Genomic DNA, 19,209 nt, shown 5'->3' with positions numbered 1-19,209 from the left:
TTTTTAGATTATGGAACTGGATTTTAGGAGAGAGCTAGGCTCGCCCCCTAAAGAGTTTTAAGGTCAGCCTAAAACCAGGAAATCAACCCTGAATATTCATCGGGAAGGACTGAAGCTGAAGCTCCAATACTTTGGCCACTTGATGCGAAGAGCCGACTCATTGGACAAGACCCTGATGCCCGGAAAGACTGAAGGCGATTGAAGGCAGGAAGAGAAGGGGACGACAGAGGATGAGATGGTTGGATCGCACCACCGACTCAATGGACACGAATTTGAGCAAACTCCGGGAGATGGTGAAGGACAAGGAAGCCTGGCGGGCTTCAGTTCATGGGGTCGCAAAGAGTTGGATACGACTTAGCGACTTAGCGGGCTGAACAACAACAGAACCAGCTTCGGAGTCTTTCCCTAAAGAGCTGGATTACCTCCGCGGTGGGGCTGGTGGGCTGAGGCGGGGCTCAGGAGCACCCGCGGCCGGCCCCGCCCCCGGAGCTCGAGGGCGCGCCGGTCCCGCCCCGAGGCCCGAGGGGCGGGGCTCCTGGCGGGCGCAGGTCCCTCCCCGCGCGGCCGGAACCGTGCTACGACCCGGAGGTCGCCGGGAAGAAGCCCAGTACCGTCACCAGCCCGCCGTGTCTGTCCTCCATGGCTGCCACGCTGCTCGTCCGGGCCTGTGGCCTTGTCCGCGGAGGTGAGTGCGTTCCGACCCCGCACAGTGGGGCGGCGGGAGGGGCGGGCGTGGGTCCGGGCAGCGGGTTCACCCCCGCTGCAGGGCGGGCGGCCGGGCGGTGCCTCTCCTGATCGCGAGGCCTTTGCCCCAGTTAGCCTGCTTCTCGCGCCTGCGTGGCCTCGGCCCCTGCTCCGACCCCCAATCCCAGCCCGCTTCTCACGCTGCACCCACACCCCCCACCAACCCACTTATTGCACCTGCGGAGGAGGTTCAGGGTGCGCCATTCCTAGGGTGCCAGGTCTGGGGTTGAACCCAGACTGTGCATATGTGACCTTGGGCCCTTGTGTGAAACGACCACCGTAATAATACTGCTGTTCTCCTAGAGTTGTTACAAGGATTAAAACACAGGTGCCTGGCAGATTACAGGAGCTCACTGGTAGCCTCTTTCCCATCTTCTAATTTCACTACCCTGTAGCAGCAGTGACCCCTGTGGCCAGGGCTTCCTTTGCCTGGTCGAGACCCACTCACCCTGAATAATAACAAACGGGACCCTCTTTGAGAGCTGTTGCTACTCTGAGCAGGGTTAAGTGCTAAGTGCTACAGTTAGTTTTCATGGTTCTAGCCCAGGAGCAGAGTACTGCTGTCCTCCACATTTAGAGAAACCAGTGAAGTGAAGATCCTTGCCTGAGGTCACAGAGTTGTGCTCCTACTGTTACTGGTGTTATACTGGCCACTGAGTAGGACTGTTGTACAAAGTATTCAGCAGGCATGGTGAACATTCCATTCTATTCTCAATAGCAGTGTTAGTGACATTTTGGGCCCCTAGTTCTTTGTCGTGGGTTCCGTCCTGTACAATGTTTAGCAGTATGCCTGGCTTCTACCCACTCCCTACCACGCACCAGTTGAGACAACCAAAAATGTCTCTGGACTTTGCCAGATGTCCCCTGGGGGACCCGAGTCATCTGTGGTGGAGAACCAGCCAGTAAGTGAAAAAGTGAAAATGAAAGTGTTCATCACTCAGTCGTGTCCAACTCTGTGACCCCATGGACTGTAGCCCGCCAGGCTCCTTTGTCCATGGAATTCTCCAGGCAAGAATACTGGAGTGGATAGTCATTCCCTTTTCCAGAGGATCTTCCCGACCCAGGGATCGAACCTGGGTCTCTCGCATTGCAGGCAGTTTCTTTACCATTTGAGCCACCAGGGAAGCCCACCCAGTAAGTGGATCACTGTTATTATAATTACATGAGACCTCTTGCATTCCCTTTCCACTGACTCCTCTTCTTTCTGGCAGCCCCCTGGCCTTGGGGCTGGCGTTGCCTACATACCGTCTACCAGTCTGTTGAACTGCCCGAGACTCACCAGATGCTGCGGCAGACGTGCCGCGACTTTGCCGAGAAGGAGCTCTTTCCCATCGCAGCCCAGGTAGACAAGGAGCATCGCTTCCCAGCAGCTCAGGTGAGAATTCCGCCCTCAGCACCCAGTGATGGACTCTGCCTTCTGCTCCAGGATAACTGGTGATGGTGACAGCCAGAGGCAGTGACACTGCAGTCAGGGAACCCTCAGAGCAAGTGATCCTGGGAGCCAGAAAATGCCCTGGAGGCTTCTGCTCTCCAGCATGAGGCCTGTAGCCAGGATAATAACTTCTGGAATAACAGTAATCATGGTGGATGAATGCTATGCCTACTGTATACCAGGCATTGTGTTGCTAATAATAGTTAACACTTATGCTTACATGTGCGTGGCACTCTCCTAAGTGCTGATGGGTTAGCACACCTGTTTCTTTTCTTTTTTCGGTTGCACCATGTGTGACCCAGGATCTTAGTTCCCTGAGCAGGGATCGAACTCATACCCCCTTCAGTGGCGTCTTGGAGTCTTAACCTCTGGACCACTAGGGAAGTGCCTAGCTTATCTATCTCTTAAAACGTCCAGTGAGGTGAAGGTGCCATTGTTTTGTATCCTGTTGTGTAGTTGATGAAACTCAGATTGATGAGGGGAGTAAATGATGCGCCCAAGGTCATGGAGCTAATGAGTTACAGAGCTAAGGTTCCAGCCCGTCCGTCTTCTCCAGCCGCTGAGATCCCAGTCGGTGCCATCCTCCCTGTGTCACTGTATCATTCCCGTGAGGACAAGTGCTTCTGCTCTGCCCTCCCACCGGATTTAACAAGTTGTCTGCTACATGGTTATAAACACTTAGTAGACATTTGTTGAGATAACTCATGATAAATTGATTCTGTCAGGCCTTCGCGCCCTGTTTGCCCATCTGGGGAATTCAAAAGTTGTAGTCACCATGCTTCTTCAGCCTTGGGACTGCTTTCTCATCTTAGTGCATGTTGTGTGTTCACAGTGTACCGGGCACTGTGCCTTGACTGTTGATATAACATCTAAAGAGCTCAAAGTAGGGTAGGTGGGTGGCATTCTGAGCACCAACATGAGTTGGGCGACTTTTATGAGGTAAGCCTTGAAGTCGTCATCATCGCATTGAGTCCTAAAGGCATCCCCAGCTGCAGGGCTAATCTCCATTTGGCTTCCTGGAATGGTTGTGAGGATTGTAGGCGATCATGTATGTCAAGTTCGTGGTGCATTTGAAAAACAGAAGCTATTAATACTATTATTATTTTTATCACAGTTGATAAACTTGAAGCACCGAGAGGGGATGTGACTTTCCAAGGCGTACCGGTCTGGGGGGCTGGAATTCATGCTCCAGGTGTAGTAGGCTCCAAAACCCTGCTCCACCCACTAGCCACAGGGTGTCCCCGAAGCCCAGCTGGGAAGCCCTCTTCTGGTTGGAAATATCATCCTCCATAGCCACACACCCTGGTGCTGCCCCAGGGCCGTTGTGACTATGACATAGGGCTGCCCTATAACGTGGCCATATATTGCAGCTTTTCCTGCCTAATGACAGACCACTTGATTTTTTTTTTCTATATCCCTTCAAATTACTTATTATGTTAATAGACATAAGACTTGCTTTGCACAAGAAAGCTGGCAGTAGCGGCAGGCTTTCTACCAACCTGCTCTTAACCAGTTCTTTGGCTTTATAATCTCTTACTTACTTTATAGGGCTGGGGAATTTGCAAATTAACCCTGCCACTAAATAGTGGTAGAAAAGGATGTGGAAGGAAGAGACCAAAGGCATCAGTCTCCTTCCCTTCTGGCACATTCTAGCATACAGCAGCTGTCCAAGCCAGACTTGGTGAATGCATTAGCTAGCTTAGAGTAGTGATACCATTTGTTATTTCATTTTATCTTGGATAGCTGTCTTCATATCTGTAATCTTACTAGGTTATCAGGAGTCCTGCCATTATTTCCTTGGCCTAGAGGAAAGAACTGTGCAAAAAAGGCCTTAATGACCTGGATAACCGCTATGGTATGGTCACTCACCTAGAACCAGAAGTCCTGGAGTGCCAGGTCAAATGGGCCTTAGGAAGCATTACTACCAACAAAGCTAGTGGAGGTGACAGAATTCTAGCTGAGCTATTTCAGATCCTAAAAGATGATGCTGTGAAAGTGCTACATTCGATATGCCAGCAAATTTGCAAAACTCAGCAGTGGCCACAGGACTGGAAAAGGTCAGTTTTCATTCCAATCCCAAAGAGGGGCAATGCCAAAGAATGTTCAAACTACCACACAATTGCACTCATTTCACTTGCGAGCAAGATAATGCTCAAAACCCTTCAAGCTAGGCTTCAACAGTACATGAACCGAGAACTTCCAAATGTGCAAGCTGGGTTTAGAAAAAGCACAGGAACCAGAGATCAAATTGCCAACATCCACTGGATCATCGAAAAAGCACGAGAGTTCCAGAAAAACATCTGCTTCATTGACCATGCTAAAGCCTTTGACTATGTGGATCACAACAAACTGTGGAAAATTCTTCAAGAGATGGGAATACCAGACCACCTGACCTGCCTCCTGAGAAATCTGTACAGAGGTTAAGAAGCAACAGTTAGAACTGGACATGGAACAGCAGACTGGTTCAGAATTGTGAAAGGAGTACATCAAGGCTGTATATTGTCACCCTGTTTATTCAACTTATATGCAGAGTACATCATGTAAAATACCGGGCTGGAAGAAGCACAAGCTGGGGTCAAGATTGCCAGGAGAAATATCAATAATCTCAGATATGCAGATAACACCACACTTATGGCAGAAAGCGAAGAGGAACTAAAGAGCCACTTGATGAAGGTGAAAGTGGAGAGTGAAAAAGTTGGCTTAAAACTCAACATTCAGAAAACTAAGATCATGAAATCCAGTCCCATCATGTCATGGCAAACAGATGGGGAAATAATGGAAACAGTGACAAACTTTCTTTTCCTGGGCTCCAAAATCACTGTGGATGGTGACTGCAGCCATGAAATTAAAAGACGCTTGCTCCTTGGAAGAAAAGCTATGATAAACCTAGACAGTGTATTAAAAAGCAGAGACATCACTTTGCCTACAAAGGTCTATATAGTCCTTATATAAGCTATGGTTTTTCTAGTAGTCGTGTATAGATGTGAGGGTTAGACCATAAAGAAGGCTGATTGCCAAAGAATTGATGCTTTTGAAGTGTGGTGCTGGAGAAGACTCTTGAGAGTGCCTTGGGCTGCAAAAAGATCAAACCACTCAATCCTAAAGAAAATCAACCCTGAATATTCAATGATGCTGAAACTCCAGTACTTTGGCCACCTGATGCAAAGAGCTGACTCATTGGAAAAGACCCTGATGCTGGGAAAGATTGAAGGCAGGATGAGAAGGGGACAACAGAGGATATGTTTGGATAGCATCACTTACTGAATGGACATGAGTTTGAGCAAGCTCTGGGAGATGATGAAGGACCGGGAAGCCTGGCGTGCTACAGGCTTAGCGACTGAACAACAGAGGATAAAGGAACAGTTGTAGAAATTGCCTGAGGTTGTAGGGCTTGGGGAGAAATAGCGCTAAATCTTCTGATCTCTGATCTTGCCACTGCCTCGCATGAATTGGACTCTCTCATTTTGGTCACTGATGGGATGCAGTGGTTGCCCAAGGTGTCCCTTCGCTGAGGATCAAAGCGTATTGACTATTGCTCTTCTCACTGTCTGTTACTGTGGGTGGTGCTCAGCTATAGTTACAGAAGGAAATTCAGGACTTAAACAAGCAGAAGGATCAAAACTGTAGACACAGGGGACAGGCTGCAAAATTAAAAATAATACCACTCGTGTTTTACAATGACGATAGTAATAATAACAGGAGTAACTCTCATTTGGGGGTTACCACATTCCAGGTTGCCGCCCAGTCGTTCGGTCATGTCTGACGCTTTGCGACCACATGGACTGTAGCCCGCCAGGCTCCTATGTCCTCCACTGCCTCTTGGAGTTTGCTCAAATTCTGTCTATTAAGTTGGTAATTTTCATGTACTTACCCTTAAATCGTCAACAAGACACTCAGGCAGTTTTGTCATTGATATCAGTTTTTGGATGAGGAAATGGAAGCCAGGAATTACATTTCTCGGTCAATCGAGCCACAGGGCTGGGATCAGAGGAGCCAGATGTAGATTCTGTGCTCCCTCCAACCTGCAGGAGATGCTAAGTGAGTGTTTTCTAATATTTTGTTTCCTGAAGACTTTTCTCCCAGGAAAAGTGGGTTTCCTGAGGAAGAGTCAAGGGGAGAAGAGTTGAGAGGTGGACTGGCCGTGAAGGAGGCGGAAGGCTGGTGCCAGCTTCTGCTTACTTGACTGGTTTTGTAATCCAAGTTGAACTTTGGTCTTTCTGTGTCCAAACCTACCTCCTACAACTCCTGGGGGGGAAAAAAGGAACAATTATGAATATATAATGCTATTATATAATAAAGGGAAATTAGAAATAGAATGGTGTTTCCAAACCAGCTTTAGACTCTGGAACCTGGGAATGTATATGGGCATTTTTATCTGTTTATGTATTTTTGGCTGCACTGTGTGGCTTGGAGGATCTTAGTTCCCCAATTAGGGATCGAACCCAAGTCTCCTGCAGTGGAAGCACCACGTCCTAACCACTGCAGCCGCCAGGGAAGTCCCGGAATGTGCGTGTTTATATCTCGAAAACTGAACCCAGTTTCTCTTCCTTCACTCAGTGAATGTTGATTGAGTAAGTTTAATATATTGGGTGCAAAATCTGCTTTTTCTCCTCTTGCCCTAATGTCAGATGATAGTTTACCACGTACATAGAAGCCTCTCGAGCCATACTCCATTTTCCCTCTTATTCATATGCACAGATTCTTGTTAACGCCACCTGGGCGGTGTCCCCTGAATAGCATCACCTTTCACCTCTCCCACCAAGAGTTCGTCACTCTGTGTTCATAATCCCTGGTTCTCTGGGTGTGCTTATCATGCTGTTGTGTGTGTCCTATGTCCCAGTTATTTTCTAAGGTTGCCTTCCTGAAGGCCAGGCTTGTTCAAACCCCTAACTCCTGGCCCAGCCAAACACCTCCTTGCCAAGTAAGTGCTTGGCATTCAGCAGACGTTTGCTGAGTGGACTTGAACTTTCTGGTCAAGTCATCCTGAATGTTCTTACTGTCCCAGCACTCGGCACCCACCGGCACAGAGTAGAAACTGGGGAGGTGGCTCCCGTGGCCCTTTCCCGTGAGTAAAGCAACAAATCTTCAACAAGTGAGGAGACGTGATTCTCTAAAGGGAGTGAGTTTGGACTCTCATGGGCATCGGCAGACTCAGGACAAATTTGATTTTTTAGAAATGTGAGCTTTAGAAGTGACTTAAAAGCACCGCTTTTTGTACAAAGCATCCTCTAAAACAGGTCCCACATATGAAGGTGGCAGGTGCTGAAGGCTCGCTCTGCTAGGAAAGGGGTCTTTCACTTCCTCACATGTTCTCTTGGGAGTTTTGTTTTTTTTTTTAAATAAACTTCATGCATTTAAAATATTTATTTATTTATTTACTTTTGGCCATGCAAGTGGGGCCTTCCCCGGGGCTCAGATAGTAAAGAATCCACCTGCAATGCAGGAGACGCGGGTTTGATCCCTGGGTCGGGAAGGTCCCCTGGGGGAGGAAATGGCAACCCACTCCAGTCTTCTTGCCAGGAAAATCCCATGCACAGAGGAGCCTGGTGGGCTACAGTCCATGGGGTCGCAAAAGAGTTGGATACAACTTAGTGACTGAGAATGTACGCAGTGCGTGGGAACCCTTAATTCCCCAACCAGGAATTGAATCCGCAACCCCTGCGTTGAAAACGGGGAGTCTTAACCACTAGACCGCCAGGGAAGTCCCTCGCTAGCGGGTTTGGAGACCCCTCGGCATGGCCCGGTCAGGGTTGCAGGTCCACACTCCTGGTTCACAGACGCGGGCATGGAGTGACCCCCGTGGGTAGCGTCTCTGAGGGGTTCTCGAGATTGCTCAAAATTGGCAAAAATATTGGCTAAAACATTAGGGAGGCTGGCTGCCGTTAGCCAGTTACCATCAAACATGCGGGATCAGAAATGATTTCTGCAGCTGGACACACAGTCTGTGTGTGTGCGCTGCTTTTTCTTTTGTCTTTGCTTTCTTTTTCTTCTTGATCACACCGTCTCTTCTCTCCACTGCCTTCCTGTCTCCACATTTCCCCTAGAACGTTCCTGCAGCTGGCCGTGGCGTATTGCCAGAAATCTCCAGATACACTTGAGAATGAGGAAGGTTGGGGGAACAGCATGCTGGTGAGGCCGCCCCTCGGGTGCAGTCGCTGTGGGCTCCGGCAGCTTTCTGTTCTGAGAGCACCAAGGGCAGGGCGAGGGGCCGAGAGCCAGGGGCCCGGCTTTCTCCTCCGACTCCGGGTGTCCTGGGAGCGCCACCATCTGCGCAAGGGCCCCCCGTTACAGGAAAACGGGGTGGTCCTTGTCCCGCCTGTACTCCACCTGGGAATTTCCGTTCCCCTTCTGTCTCCTGGCGTAAAATGGAGTCGTCTTGGTGTGATGGGCTGGTGTGTCAGTTATCCCACAGTTGTGGACCAGAGATAGAGAGAGGCTGAAGAGGAGGGTGTGTGTCTTAATGCCTAGAGAAGCTGGATGGTGCACGTAGGGTGAGACAAATGGGGCTTTTTTTTTTTTCCTACTTCAGTTTCTTTTGCTGTTTGGCCACGGAAAGCCCTCCAGTGGGGTTCCTGTCTGGGCTTGAGCATGAATCTTGGGGACCCTGTGTATTTTTGGCTCCTGGTAGAATGCAGCCCTAGCTGGTGAGCCAGCACAGGCCTCCCCAGTAAACCACCCCCTCACTCTGGAATAGGTTTGCCGGAGGCCCCCATGTGGGTTCGAAAGGGGCTCTGTTCTGAGGCCACCCCAGGGCTGGCATTGGGCTCTGAGTCCCCAGGTCGTGCTTAGAGACAGACAGTGGCTCAACTGCTCTCTGCTTCCCACCTCACCCACTCTTTGATCTGACAGCTTACAGTGAAGTATGTCAGGTTCAGTGATCTCCCAAGAAGATGATTCAGCTTCGGGCCCAGAGACCAGGCTCGACTACTCAGGACTGTTGTGTGGCAGAAGTTTTATTACAGTGAGAAGGGACAGAGGAAGCTTCTGACACAGACATCAGAAGGGGGCGGAGAGTGCTAGTCTTGGCAAGGGAGCTATATACTTTTTAAATTGGTTATTACAGTAAATCAAAAGAATGTCTCAAGGTTGTAAAGATCTTACTAGACCCACTCCCACAATTTACATTTTAAGATGACAGAATTAGAACTAACAATAGAAAGATTTTACTAGACCCCCCTCCCATAATATACATTTTAAGATAACAGGATTAGTCAGAAGGTTCTCAAGAAAGAGAAACATGTCCTCAAGCAGGATACATATGTTATATGTGTGTGTGTGTATATATATATGTATGTATGTATGTATACATATATAAGTTATATATGTAATCCTTGTTGTTATATATGTAATCCTTGGGCTTCCCTCATAGCTCTGTTGGTAAAGAATCCACCTGCATTGCCAGAGACCCCGTTTTGATTCCTGGGTTGGGAAGGTCTCTGGAGAAGAGATAGGCTACCCACTCCAGTATTCTTGGGTTTCCCTGGTGGCTCAGCTGGTAAAGAGTCTGCTGGGTTTGATCCCTGGGTTGGGAAGATCCCCTAGAGAAGGAAAAGCCTACCCACTCCAGCATTCTGGCCTGGAGAATTCCATAGACTATAGAGTCCATGGGGTTGCAAAGAGTCGGACACGACTGAGAAACATCATGTCCAAGAGAACAGGATCGTGGACAAGAGAAACATGTCCTCAAGCGGGGTACATTGTTGTTTTATATATAAAATCCTTGGTACAGAGTTTAAGCTGAGTTTTATCAGCTCTGGGCTTAAAGATAAAAACGTCTTACGTGACTAAGACTAAGGAATGTAGGGGGGAAAAAACTTGTCCTTCTCTCCTCCTCGAGAGCTCCAGACCCCTATCCTCTTTGAGAGCTCCAGACCCCTCTTTCCTCCTCGGGGACCCCTGCCTTCTTATCAGCGCGCCTAGAAACTGGCTCTCGGACCCTCCCACCCTCACCCACTCCTCGATTCCCGCCAGCTTTCCTGAGCGGTGTCACCCTCTGTTGTCCCCAGGTGTGCAGTGACCACATTTTTTTTTTTTTTTAGTGACTCGAAATGCCACGTCGCTGTGGCTCTGAATCCTATTCGTCACTGTGTCCGAGCTTCCTGTTGCTGCTGCAGCTCCTGGCCCCAGAATCAGTGGCTAGAGCAGGCAGGGCCCACTTAGTACCTGACCGTTCCTGGGGGGCGGAAATCCAAAGCTGCTCTCTCTGGGTCTGATCAAGGTGTGGGCAGGCCTTCGGGCGGGCCTCAGGGAGAATCACTGCCTGGCCTTGTCCAGTTTCTCCTCTTTCCCTTACAAGGACCCTGTGAGTACACTGGCCTCCCTGGACAATCCAGGGAAGCCCCTCCTGACCTCAGGTCCTTTGCTTACTCTCCTGGCAGTCTCTTTGAACCTGGGGGTTAGGGCGCGCTCGTCTCTGTGAGGCTGTCATTCTGCCTCTCCGGCACGGGCCACCTCCTCCCTGTGTTACAGGGGAGACCCTGAGGTGTGTCAGGCCCACCCCGAGCCTAGAGTCTTGCAAATTGTCTCACATGGGAACAACTCAAGGTGGAATCAAACACCCAGTTTCATCAGTCAGTTCAGTCGCTCAGTCGTGTCCGACTCTTTGCGACCCCATGATTCGCAGCACGCGAGGCCTCCCTGTCCATCACCAACTTCCGGAGTTTACTCAAACTCATGCCCATCGAGTTGGTGATGCCATTCAGCCATCTCATTCTCTGTCGTCCCCTTCTCCTCCTGCCCCCAATCCTTCCCAGCATCAGGGTCTTTTCCAACGAGTCAACTCTTCGCATGAGGTGGCCAAAGTATTGGAGTTTCAGCTTTAGCATCAGTCCTTCCCATGAACACCCAGGACTGATCTCCTTTAGGATAGACTGGTTGGATCTCCTTGCAGTCCAAGGGACTCTCAAGAGACTTCTCCAACACCATAGTTCAAAAGCATAAATTTTTCAGCGCTCAGCTTTCTTCACAGTCCAACTCTCACATCCATACATGACCACTGGAAAAACCATAGCCTTGACCAGACGGACCTTTGTAGGCAAAGTAATGTCTCTGCTTTTTAATATGCTATCTAAGTTGGTCATAACTTTCCTTCCAAGGAGTAAGCATCTTTTAATTTCATGACTGCAGTCACCTTCTGCAGTGATTTTGGAGCCCCCAAAAATAAAGTCTGACACTGTTTCCACTGTCTCCCCATCTATTTCCCATGAGGTGATGGGACCAGATGCCATGATCTTAGTTTTCTGAATGTTAAGCTTTAAGCCAACTTTTTTACTCTCCTCTGTTACTTTCATCAAGAGGCTTTTTAGTTCCTCTTCACTTTCTGCCATAAGGGTGGTGTCATCTGCATATCTGAGGTTATTGATATTTCTCCCGGCAATCTTGATCCCAGCTTGTGCTTCTTCCAGCCCAGCGTTTCTCATGATGTACTCTGCATATAAGTTAAATAAGCAGGGTGACAATATACAGCCTTGATGTACTCCTTTTCCTATTTGGAACCAGTCTGTTGTTCCATGTCAGTTCTAACTGTTGCTTCCTGTCCTGCATACAGGTTTCTCAAGAGGCAGGTCAGGTGGTCTGGTATTCCCATCTCTTTCAGAATTTTCCACAATTTATTGTAATCCACACACTCGAAGGCTTTGGCGTAGTCAATAAAGCAGAAACAGATGTTTTTCTGGAACTCTCTTGTTTTTTCGATGATCCAGCAGATATTGGCAATTTGATCTCTGGTTCCTCGGCCTTTTCTAAAACCAGTTTGAACATCTGAAAGTTCTCAGTTCACGTATTGCTGAAGCCTGTCTTGGAGAATTTTGAGCATTACTTAACTAGCGTGTGAGATGAGTGCAATTGTGCGGTAGCTTGAGCATTCTTTGGGATTGCCTTTCTTAGGAACTGGAATGAAAACTGACCTTTTCCAGTCCTGTGGCCACTGCTGAGGTTTCCAAATTTGCTGGCATATTGAATACAGCACTTTCAGAGCATCATCTTTCAGGATTTTGAAATAGCTCAACTGGAATTCCATCACATCCACTAGTTTTGTTCATAGTGATGCTTCTTAAGGCCTTCACTTCGCATTCCAGGATGCCTGGCTCTAGGTGCGTGATCACACCATTGTGATTATCTGGGTTGTGAAGATCTTTTTTGTACAGTTCTTCTGTGTATTCTTGCCATCTCTTCTTAATATCTTCTGCTTCTGTTAGGTCCATACCATTTCTGTCCTTTATTGAGCCCATTTTTGCATGAAATGTTCCCTTGGTATCTCTAATTTTCTTGAAGAGATCTCTAGTCTTTCCCAGTCTGTTGTCTTCCTCTGTTTCTTTGCATTGATCACTGAGGAAGGCTTTCTCTCCTGGCTGTTCTTTGGAACTCTGCATTCAAATGGGAATATCTTTCCTTTTCCCACTTTCATAGAGGGACACAAATCATTGTGAAAGTTCAGCAAATTCACTGATGCCCCTCTTCCCGGACATTGCTGTCGAGTCAAGAACTTCTCAGTCACTTAATGATAAGAAATGCCATTTTAATTCTTAGAGAAATGCAAATGGAAACTGCAAAGAGGTACCACCACACACCAGTCAGAATGACCATCATTAAAAAGTCTCCGAAGAGAGGGTGTGGAGAAAAGGGAACCCTCCTATGCTGTTGGTGGGAATGTAAATTGGTGCAGTGGATAACAGTAGGGAGGCTCCTCAGAAAACTGAAAATAGAGTTGCCATGTGGTCCAGCAGTCCCAGTACTGGGCATATATCCAGACAAAGCTATAATTTGAAAAGATACATGGGCCCCTGTGTTCATAGCAGCACTGTCCATGATAGCCAAGACATGGAAAGAACCTGTCCATGGATAGATGCATGGATAAAGAACACGTGATACGTATATACAATAGAATATTACTCGGCCACAAACAGGAATGAAATAATGTCATTTGCAGCACCGTGGTGGATCTAGAGGTTATCATACTAAGTGAAGTCAGTCAAAGAAAAAGACAAATACCCTATGACATCACTTACATGTGTTATCTAAAATACAGCACAAATTGAACCTGTCTAGTAATATGGAACAGAGTCTCACAGACAGGGAGAGCAGACATGTAGTTGCCAAGGAGAAGGGGGGTGAGGGAGGGATGAATTGGGAGTTTGGGATGAGCAGCTGCAGACTATTGTATATAGGATGGATGAACACCCAGGCCCTACCGTACAGCACATGGGCCTATATTCAGTATCCTGTGGTAAACCATATGGAAAACAATTTGAAAAAGAATATGTGGAACAGGAACTTTGCTATACCGCAGAAATTCACACAACATTGTAGATCAACTAGCGTTCAATAAAACTTTTTTTTTTAATGCTGGTCACGGATCACTCACCTTGTGCAGACTGAGCTGGTTGTGGTCCTGGAGTCAGTGCTGGGTTTCAGTCTCAGCCCCACCATTGACGAGGCCCATCCTGTGCAGAGTGCTCCACCTCCCAGAGCTCCAGCTTCCTCACCTGTGACGTGAGGCTGACTCAGCAAAGCTTTGAGCTTCGGAGAGACTCGACCGAGAATACACATGAAGCACTTTCCAGCGCTGAGCATGTAAAAGGCACTTGATAATTAACCCCAGCCACTCCTGGATTCCAAGTCAAACATTCCAAGCTCTTCCCCTTTATCGAATCTTTCACTGGCACTGGAATAAGCAGTGGCCAAAACTGCGCTGTCTCTGCCCTTGTGGTCAGGCAGAGAGACCGTAGTCAGAACAAGCACATGAAGAGGTGTGAAGTTACAAGTGCTGCGGGAGTGTGTGATTAAAGGATTTGACTCAGTGAGGTCCGAGATGGCCACCCAGCGGAAGTGATGCCTGAGCTGAGACCCACAGGCGGGAGCAGTTAGCAACCAGTTGATACTGGGCATCACTGACAGGAACAGCATGTGCAAAGGCCCTGTGGTAGGGAGGACAGGCTGTGTGGTGAGCATGAGGGACTGAAAGAAGGTCTGTGTGGCACTGTGCTGCCCTGCTCCTTCACCTCGGAGGCCCCTGAAGCCTTCTTGTGCCTCCTGTGTGCTCACTGGTTGTGACTGTAGACACAGAGATGAGTGAGAGCAGAGTATGGAGGCAGGGCTGACTGAGACAACAGGGCCTTCTTACCGATCCTTGGGGGCTGCAGGGTGGGTGGTTAGGGTCGCATGACCTGAGTTTCTGCGGGCACCAGCCTGGGGGCAGGTGGGTTGGGGCTGGAGAGGCTGGGCCCTGGCCCCACCTCCACCCCCGTCCCGTTGCCATGACATCCTTTTCTGGGGCCAGGTGAAGAAGATGGGCAAGCTGGGGCTCATGGCCATGGACGTGCCTGAGGAGCTCAGCGGAGCCGGCCTCGATTACCTGGCCTACTCCATCGCCATGGAGGAGATCAGCCGGGGCTGCGCCTCCACGGGAGTCATCATGAGTGTCAACAATGTGAGTCTCCGCCCGGGCCGCGGACACACAGGCAGAGGGGGAGGCTCCGGGCGGCCCAGCATCCAGGGCACAGCCCTCCCTTGGCTTCCTGCCCCTGACCACCTCGAGGCCTGGTCCTTTGCATGGGGCCTCTGGAGAGAGGAGGCCTGGGGGTGGGTATGCGGGCGGGTGGGGGTGCTGGGGCCTGCGACGACCACCCCCCACTGTCCCCCCAGTCCCTCTACTTGGGGCCCATCCTGAAGTTCGGCACCAAGGAGCAGAAGCAGCGGTGGGTCACTCCCTTCACTACTGGTGACAAAATTGGCTGCTTTGCCCTCAGTGAACCAGGTACCACTGTGGGACAGGGGGTCACCTACCCCCACCCCTACCCCCACCCCGCCCGGCATCCACCTTGACAGAGCTGGGAAGGAGGCACTTGGACCCCGGGGTCCCTTTGGCTTGGAGGCAGCTGGGTGCCACATCCCCCCACCCCGAGAGCTGAGGGAGCTGGTGTGGCCCTCCAGCCCCTTCTCTCCGGAGCCAGACCCTGATGCCCTGCACCTGGGTCTGGCTCACCAGCTTGGTTGGGGGGGTGGGCAAGATGGGGGGGTTGCTTGGGGGGGTTGGGGGTGCTTGGTGTGGGAGGTGCGAGGTTGGGTCCCGGGTGAGCTGGCGGCGGTGAACTCTGAGTCTCCGTGTGGGGCAGGGAACGGCAGCGACGCAGGGGCCGCGGCCACCACCGCGCGGGCAGACGGTGACTCGTGGGTCCTGAGTGGCACCAAGGCCTGGATCACCAGTGCCTGGGAGGCCTCGGCCGCCGTGGTCTTCGCCAGCACCGACAGATCCTTGCATAACAAGGTGGGGGGCCCGCAAGGGAGGGGCGACGAGCCGCTCAGAGTTTCTCCAGCCGCGTCTCTGCGGTTCAGTGGAGCCTCTTGGGCTCTGGGGCTCTTGCCAGCCCACCTTTACCGGCCCCGGGGCGGCGCTGTCCCCGGAGGAGCCAGCAGAGGGCGTCACAGCGAGGTTCTGAGGGAGGTGGAAGGGTTGGGGGGGACCCGAGTGGGAGTCTCGGGTGGTTCGTCTGAGGGGCGTGGCCTCGGGCCGGTGCGCAAGCCAGGGGCGTGTCAGGGGCGTGTCTCGGCCTCCAGGGCATCAGTGCCTTCCTGGTCCCCATGCCCACACCCGGGCTCACGCTGGGGAAGAAGGAAGATAAGCTGGGCATCCGGGCCTCGTCCACGGCCAACCTCATCTTCGAGGACTGTCGCATCCCCAAGGACAGCCTGCTGGGGGAGCCGGGGCTGGGCTTCAAGATCGCCATGGTGAGCCCGGCAGCGAGGGGCGGGGTGGGGGGGGGCCCTAGGGTGGGGCCCAGGGGAACGGCCGGCCCCTGACAGGTGGGTCCTCACAGCAAACCCTGGACATGGGCCGCATCGGCATCGCCTCCCAAGCCCTGGGCATTGCCCAGGCCGCCCTGGACTGTGCTGTGAGCTACGCCGAGAACCGCAGTGCTTTCGGGGCGCCCCTCACCAAGCTGCAGGGCATCCAGGTAACAGAGGCGCCCAGCCTTGCCTGGACGCCAGAGGGACGTGATTTCGGCCTCTCCTCCCTGCCTCCCAGACGGCCTTCAGCCGCTGCCCTGTCCTCCGCCCTCCTCCGTCCCGCGCCTCAGGGGGAGGGGAGGGCTGGCAAGCAGTGACGGGTGGGGCGGGCCTGGGTTGTTGCAGTTCAAGTTGGCGGATATGGCCCTGGCCCTGGAGAGTGCCCGGCTGCTGACCTGGCGCGCTGCCATGCTGAAGGACAACAAGAAGCCTTTCACCAAGGTGCCAGTGGGGCAGGGGTCTCCCCGGGCCCAGCCCAGAGCTTCGGTGGCGCCAGAGGCACTGAGGGAGCCGTCCGGGCGGGGTCCCAGTTCCTTGAGCCTGTGGGTTTATCGCTCCAAGGGGCGGCTTCCCCAGGCCCGCCCTGTTGAACAGGCCAGGTGCTAAGAATTTCTGACGCCACCGTCCTCTGTGGTTAGGAGGCGGCAATGGCCAAACTGGCTGCATCAGAGGCCGCAACTGCCATCACCCACCAGGTGAGCGTCCCCACTGCCTGGGTGAGCTCCCCAGGGCTGGGTAAGCGGGAGTGTGCCGGCTGCCTTTCCCTCTCCGTGGTCCTTCTGTGTGGATGGTCCTGCCCTGTCTTTTCCCCACGAGTTGGGGAGGGTGGGGGGGATAGTCTTCTCTTCCTGAGCCCCGCGTTCCCCCTCAGGCCATGCAGATCCTGGGCGGCATGGGCTACGTGACGGAGATGCCGGCCGAGCGGCACTACCGCGACGCCCGCATCACCGAGATTTATGAAGGCACCAGTGAGATCCAGAGGCTGGTGGTCGCCGGGCACCTGCTCAAGAGCTACCGGAGCTGAGCCCTCTCTGGAGGGCCGACCGTGCGGGCCGGGAAGCCGGGCTGGCCTGAGGACCTTGGGAAAGGGGGCCCCTCTTGCCAGGACCCCTCCCACCCCCCAGGCCCAGCCTCCTGGGTGGGCCTGCTGCCCGCTGTTAACCTCTGTCCACCCAGAGCCGGCTTTCTGGGAATAAGCGGAGGCGGGGCTGCGACCTGGCCTGAGGACGCCCATCTCCAGCTGTTTCTTAACTTTGTTGCCTCTCCACCGCTGACAGTGCTTTATTTTCTTTCTGGGCGCTGGGCCGTGGAAAGAGAGAAATGATCCCCCCGGGGATCCCGGGTTCTGTCCTGTGGGTCCTGGCGCTCAGCAGGAGACCCAGCCTCTGCCGTTTCCTCTGAGATCAGAGTCTGGAGGAGTGGGGTGGGGGCCCGAACGACCACATCTCAACGCAGAAATTGTGTCCTCTGAGGCCCCCGCCGCCTTGGGGCTGGGTCATTATGGAGGCCTTCCTGCGCACCGATAAGCTTTGTGAAGTATAAATGAGTACAGGTGAGGGGTCTGACTTGGTGCTTTGGGACAGTCATGTGTGGGAACCGAGTAATAAAGCATACCTGTTGCCGGCGCAGTCGTAATTCACCAGTCCAAAAAAAAAAAAAAAAACCATACCTGTCCCTTGATCCGTGTGTCCTTGCCTGGGTGCTGCTGGGGAGGGAATGATGGTCCTTTGGTCTGCCCTCTACAGACCTCCACTATGTGTGAGTGTGTGTGTGAGAGGAGCTGGCTGCTGCGGCAGCAGGGTCCATCTCCAGCCTGGGAGAGCTCCTGCAGGAGGCAGGAGAATAAGGAGCTGAGTCCCGTGGCCGCAGGTGTCTGGAAGACTAGCTGCTGGGCAGGGAGGGCCAGCCAGGTCAGGGCCACTGCCGGGCGGGCAGGCAGGGCAGTACCTGGTGGACCTAGCCTCGGGGCTGGAGGAGAGAGGATGCCAGAGGGGCTGGGGGTAGCGGAGAGCAGAAGGAGCAAAGAGAAACAAATGGAGACTTTCATAGCATGCCTTTTGCTTACTGTCTTCACCGAGAGCTGCACTGAACCTGTAGTGAGAGGCTCCCGGCGCCAAGGCAAACTCAGGTACACTCAGCTGACATGCAGCAAAACCAGTCTCCTGACACTGTGGTGAAAGGACATACAGGGTTTACTGCAAGTGCCAAGTGAAGGAGTGGGAGGCAAACCCCGAAGTCACTGCCTCCTGCATGGTCCTTGAGGTGGGGGTTTTTAAGGGGAAGAGCAAAGAGGCCGGCATTAATGGTTTCTGTGATTTTTCTTAATAGCAGTTTTGGGAGTTGGGGGTGTCTCTGATTTACAATTCTCTGGCCCAGTGGTCTCTGGCTGGGGGTCCGTGAGCTCCTCTTGCCCTGGAGAAGCAACCTGAGTTTGTAAGATGATGATAGGATCTTTAATAGTAACTTGAGCACAATAGCGATGATATGGACAGCAGTTGTAGCCATCTGCCTTGGACTGGTTAAGATTCAGTTAGCAGAGCACTGAGGTCATGGGGGGCCAGGAAGGGGGTAGAGTTTTGGAAAGTGAAAGTGTTACTCTCTCGGTCCTGTCCCACCCTTGGCGACCCCATGGGCTGTAGCCTGCCAGGTGCCTCTGTCCATGGGATTCTCCAGGCAAGAATACTGAAGTGGGTTGCCAGTTCCCTTCTCCAGGAGATCTTCCCGACCCAGGAATCGAACCAGGGACTCCTGCATTGCTGGCAGCTTCATTACTGTCTGAGCCACTAGGGAAGCATAACGTTTTGGAGAGAGAGATTAATCATAGACTCAGCAAGGAATCGGGTTTTAGGAGGGTTGGATTTTCAGTCCCGGTGCTGCGGGGCTGGCGTTGGAACGGAAGAGCCTCTGCGGGGTGGGGGGGAGCACGCGACGATCACCGCTGTGGCCCAAGGCAGAGAAGACAGTGGAGCTGCTGGAGAAGACGAGGGAAAAGGGGGTTGGGTTGGGGGTGAGAAAAGCCTGCAAAGAGAACTTCAGAGGAGGTGGGGACAGCCCGCCGCCGCCGAGCGGGAAGGGCTGAGACATAGGCTTGAGGTCTCTGGAGGGAAGAGGGGACGGAGACATGATCCATTTGGAGCCGCCATCCAGTGGGTGCCCAACCACGCGGGGCTCCAGCCCGCCCTCCCCCGGGCGCCCAGGGCCGGCCTTGCTTTTAACCCTCGGGCAGCGCCGGAGCCGAGGCTCCTGCG

At 52.2% G+C, this 19,209-nt stretch overlaps 1 protein-coding gene across 1 annotated transcript; it reads left to right on the top strand.

Moving 5' to 3' along the window:
* The first annotated feature begins 528 nt into the window (after positions 1–528).
* On the top strand, positions 529–17,612 carry ACADS (acyl-CoA dehydrogenase short chain). Its single transcript, XM_065904116.1, has 10 exons — positions 529–685; positions 1,956–2,119; positions 14,454–14,603; positions 14,819–14,930; positions 15,289–15,440; positions 15,731–15,901; positions 15,991–16,128; positions 16,307–16,402; positions 16,600–16,656; positions 16,833–17,612. Exons 1-10 carry the CDS (start codon positions 640–642, stop codon positions 16,983–16,985), a joined length of 1,239 nt encoding a protein of 412 aa, XP_065760188.1. The 5' UTR covers positions 529–639; the 3' UTR covers positions 16,986–17,612.
* The last annotated feature ends 1,597 nt before the right edge of the window (positions 17,613–19,209 follow it).

The sequence above is a fragment of the Muntiacus reevesi genome, chromosome 13 (genome assembly GCF_963930625.1).
Source record: "Muntiacus reevesi chromosome 13, mMunRee1.1, whole genome shotgun sequence".
Taxonomy (NCBI): domain Eukaryota; kingdom Metazoa; phylum Chordata; class Mammalia; order Artiodactyla; family Cervidae; genus Muntiacus; species Muntiacus reevesi.
The sequence above is the reverse complement of the archived record's forward strand: the minus strand, read 5'-3'. Positions and strand labels throughout refer to the sequence as shown.